The sequence below is a fragment of the Silene latifolia genome, chromosome 3, assembly GCF_048544455.1.
Source record: "Silene latifolia isolate original U9 population chromosome 3, ASM4854445v1, whole genome shotgun sequence".
In the NCBI taxonomy this organism is placed as follows: Eukaryota; Viridiplantae; Streptophyta; class Magnoliopsida; order Caryophyllales; family Caryophyllaceae; genus Silene; species Silene latifolia.
The window spans coordinates 129,718,540-129,723,012 of NC_133528.1; the positions used below are offsets into that span (position 1 = coordinate 129,718,540).

At 35.1% G+C, this 4,473-nt stretch overlaps 1 protein-coding gene across 1 annotated transcript; it reads left to right on the forward strand.

The window, feature by feature from the left end:
• On the forward strand, positions 1-4,213 carry LOC141648028 (uncharacterized). The gene is made up of 4 exons (XM_074456443.1): positions 1-116; positions 2,145-2,402; positions 2,498-2,764; positions 3,450-4,213. Exons 2-4 carry the CDS (start codon positions 2,358-2,360, stop codon positions 3,480-3,482), a joined length of 345 nt encoding a protein of 114 aa, XP_074312544.1. The 5' UTR covers positions 1-116; positions 2,145-2,357; the 3' UTR covers positions 3,483-4,213.
• Positions 4,214-4,473: the final 260 nt, after the last annotated feature.

The window sequence follows — 4,473 nt, forward strand, 5'->3', positions numbered from 1 at the left end:
CATACATACTTTCCTTCCTGTTTAATTTCTTCCTAAATTTTCTGCGCGCCGCTTCGTCTGCTGTTCGCTCTGCTTCACTTCATCACCTCCTTCATCCTTTTTGTTCTCTTCAATTGGTAAGTTGGTTATTCTTGTCTAATTTTTCATTTTCAATTTCAGTTTTAGGTAAACCCTAATTCCCAATTTGTGTTCATATGCTGTTCGTTTTCATTGGTAAGTTGATACAAACTAGCAATTAGTAATTCTTAGAAGAAAAAATAAATTAGTGTAGTGCATCTATATTTAATTTAGGATACATCCAAACCACATAATCGAAACGGAATAGACAATAACTCAATGGCTATTTGTCATAATTGAAATCACGTCAATGGTGTAGTAAAAAAAAAATTGAGTGTATGTAGTATATATTGCTCCTAATGAATGCAGTAATAATGATTTTGTTGATTATGGAAATTTTGGTGAAGTATGATGCAAGATTGATGGCCAAGTCATTAGACATACTCAGGAAAGGATGTTCCTGAATGGCATAATAACATTTGGTGCTTTAAAGTAAAAAAAAAAATGGAAAACTGTGAATAGTATACAGGCTGCCATGGAACAAAGAGAGTAATCAATGATGCATAACAGTAGTTGTTGAGTCGATAGTCTAGCCTTCGGGTCTTTCTGCAAGCTGAGTGAGAAACAGATTTAGTGATAAAAAACAGTCCGTCTCATTATTGATGGCCACTATCCGTCTATAGCTATAGACGGATAGTGGCCCTCTCCCAAAATTGAAGTGGGAGGGCAAGTGGAGGTATCCATTTCCCACTCCCTTGCACTACCCACTTTCATTTGTGAGAGGGACATACACTATACGTCTATAATGAAAATTTGTGCATAAAAAATGTAAACTCGGAAAAAAATATAAGAGTAAGCAAATTAGCTAGCTTAAAATCTAATCTAATTTTTGGTACCATACTACAGTATGGATCTGCAGACACTAGTGAAGTGTGATGTAAAGAGACAAATCTAGCATCTCCTGTAAATGTGTGATCTAATTTTTGGTACCATACCAGTAGTTGTTGAGCCGATAGTGTAGTTTTGGGTCTAATTTTTGTTTTACCACCAAAGTTGAGGGAGTATTAAATTAAGACTTGTGCCAAGGAAATTTTAGCTAAAGGTGTGTAACAAATCTAGCATCCCTAGTAAAAAGCCATGATATATCCCAACAAGTATTGTGATGGGTAGGGATTATGATGCAGTTTCTCTTGTTAATGTATTGTGATTATAAATTTTTATGTAACTCTCCCTTGAGATGACACTATCCGACTTAAGCTTAAGACGGATAATGTCGTCTAAATTGAATTTTTTTAATGTTTGATGGGTACAAGGCTGTCCTTATGATTTTTGGGTCCTTGTGCAAAATTATTAATAGAGGCTCCTATGCATCACTCTCGCTTTAGTTGTTAATTTTCATACATTTAAAAAGATCCATCTTTTTTTTTAGTCATTAAAAATATTTATTAGTCTAATTAGATTATCATCCTGTGAAATTCTAACAAGATAATACTAATAAAGAAAATCAGAACTCTGAGGTTTGAAATTAAACTAGTTTTTTTTCTTTTTCTTTTCTTTTCTTTTGTCAAGGCAAATTAATGGTTAATCTAATAAATTATTTTTCAATTGTAGATTTTTTATTCCCTCTGTTTCATTTATATTGTCCAATTTTCCTTTTCTTTACATTGATTTAACAAAAAATTAAGAATAACAATCTTATTATGTATCATTGGCTTAGGGGTATTAGAGGTAACTTAACTGTGATAAAGGTGGGAGTGTAGGTATTTAAGCAATTTGGGATAACTTAACTGTGTTTAAGACTTGTGTATTATAAGAGGTAAAATAAGATAGGGTGAGCGAAATTGTGAAATGATTGGGTTGCACAGGTTGCAGAGGCCCGGGTATAGCATCAAAAATTGTGAAATGATTGGGTTTTATATATTTGTGTTAATCTTGTCAGTAGTATTTTGGCAAGTTTTAAATTTTCTATGATACTATATTTAATTTACTAAATGACTCTACTTCACTTTAAATTTATAAGTATATCTTATGTTTAACCCACAAAACTCAATAGTTATACTCAATGCCTTACTTATCAAGGGCTTCAGGATACCCACTTTCAACTTTGCCAAAAGAGTGACTTAGGTGATTTTAGTGGTAATGATCATTCTGAAAAACAACTTCAAAGTTCCCACGACCAACTTCCACCAAAAAAGAAAAAAGTTCAAAGGAAAGATGTGCAAGTGGAGACATATAAGGTTCAAGAGAAAGAAGTTCAAACTGAGACATATCGTGTTGCTTGGCCTGAGCATAAGGATGATATGCTACAAAATGATAAAGTTGTTACGGATCAACCATTTCCGAAGGTAAAGTGGAATGTTAATTACATAGCATTGTGTTCAAATCTCATTTTTTTCCAATCTACTATATGATACTAAAACTAATAGTGTTACTTGGCTAGGGTGTTGATAGTCTGTGTTCTTTGGCAATTGAGAGTGGAACATGGGTCCATATAGTTGCCGTTGGTGATGTGTATGTTCCAAATGAAGGAGAAGTGGTCAAGCATCATTGCAAACCAGTACCAAGTGGTTTTTATAGAGTATGTATTAGAGAAGAAATTAACCCAAATGCTCTCTTGCCATGTCCTGAAGGGGAAATAAAATTTATTTGCCAAGGGAAGGGTTATTTTTTTATCTGGCCAGTGCACTTGATTTTCCCGATACAAAAGGTAACGTAACTATAAACTGTCTCTTCTCCAGCTTTTGTATAGAACTAATTGCTTTTGTATAGAACTAGTTAACCGCTGGAAATGCTCTGTTCCACTTCTGAGATGTTTGGTATGTATGCTGTGTGTCTAAGAAGGCTTTCTTTCATACGGAGTGTCATAGAATGATGCAACAATTTTGCACTTCGTCACATTGTAAATTGGTGAAGATCTGCTATCTTTGTATCGTCAATGTATGAGAAAACAACGATTTAGAATATTCCTGTAGACTATAGTACTTTATTTTGAAACATACCCTGTAACATCAAACGTGATGAATTCTTTGGTCATTTTGATGTATGCGGGTACATGATGTGCAAGGACAGTATTCTTACAAATAGGAGGGAATTTAATTTACGACGTATCGTAGACATTCCCTCTGTCTCAACAGCTAAGCAAGATCTCGTCCATTTAGTGTCATTTTGATACCACAAGTATGTGTGACTGTGTGAACTTACAGACTCTTGAACATGCTTGACTTTAGTAAGTGGTTGATAGAGTCAAATAGTGTCCGTCTAATTAGGTAATTTAAAGTGAATAAACTTGTCACAAAGCCGGTTTTGAGTGTTAATCGTTCTATTTACCGGCAAATCCACTTTAGTTGTAACTTGGGTCAATTGAACTTGTTTTTGGCATTTGCATCTCAAAGGTAGAAGTGTTTCATGATGATAAGTTGAGGTGAAGAAATCGTTTTTGTACAAGCCGAATTAAGGGTCAAACCCGAGTCACGGTCAACCAAAGTGAAGAAGGGAGGGCCAAGAGTAAGCCAAGAGAATAAGTGCAAAGTCAAGAGAAGCAAACAAAAGGAAGATGAAGCCTTGGAATGCGCAAACAAGAGCCAAAATGAAGAATTGAAAACTCGGTTTCACAAGGGTCAACTTCAAACGAGCATATCTCGATTTCTAGACCTCGTATCGATGCAAGGCCAAGTGGAGGTTAAAGCTTGTGATTTTAGCTTTCCAACGGTAGGTCGCATGCCTTATTTGACCAAGAAACGAGAGAGATATGGCTTTCGCAAGATTGTGGTGCAGGCTGAAACCGGAGCCTGCGGCCCACACCGGAGCCTGCGGTTTTCCCCTGATCATTACGACGGGTTTTCCTTTTTCCTATTTCCGAAAGCCCATTTGTTTGTGACCTAAAAAGGAGGCTCAAGGGTATAAATACCCACATGTTTGGAGATCTAAGGAGAACCTCCTCACCATCAAATCTTATGCTTGAGTTTTAATCTTGTAATAATTAGACCTTAATCAATTTCCATTTTTATTGTAATCTTTCCACAAAAATTGGGTTGTAATCAAACTATGGTTGGCTAAGTCTTTCATCTTGGTGTAATTCATCCAAAGTTTCCAACTTTGGTATTGTAAGACTCTTTTAATCTCTCTTTACTTATCCATTGATCTTTCCTTGTGCTTATTTTCTTATGTTGAGTAGATGAATGTATGAATTGATCACTCTTGCATCTTATTTACCCAACTATTGCAAATTCTAGAGAAATGGTTTAATCTATCTAGGATTAATTGGAGCAAGCTTGTTGTATGTTGATTTGGTTTAAAGGATTCATGCAATAAGTAGAAAATTTCATGTCTTTTCTCATTTGTATGGTTTAATCTTGTGAGAATTGATCCTAGCTTCTTGTCTTGGCATAACCCTTAATGCTCATGTTTAATTTTCAC

Excerpts from the sequence above, each read along its gene's own strand:
- LOC141648028 (XM_074456443.1), top strand. The coding sequence starts at position 2,358 with ATGCTACAAAATGATAAAGTTGTTACGGATCAACCATTTCCGAAG. Across the intron at positions 2,403-2,497 it reads CGGATCAACCATTTCCGAAG|GGTGTTGATAGTCTGTGTTC; the intron begins GTAAAGTGGAAT and ends TTACTTGGCTAG. Across the intron at positions 2,765-3,449 it reads TGATTTTCCCGATACAAAAG|GTAGAAGTGTTTCATGATGA; the intron begins GTAACGTAACTA and ends TGCATCTCAAAG.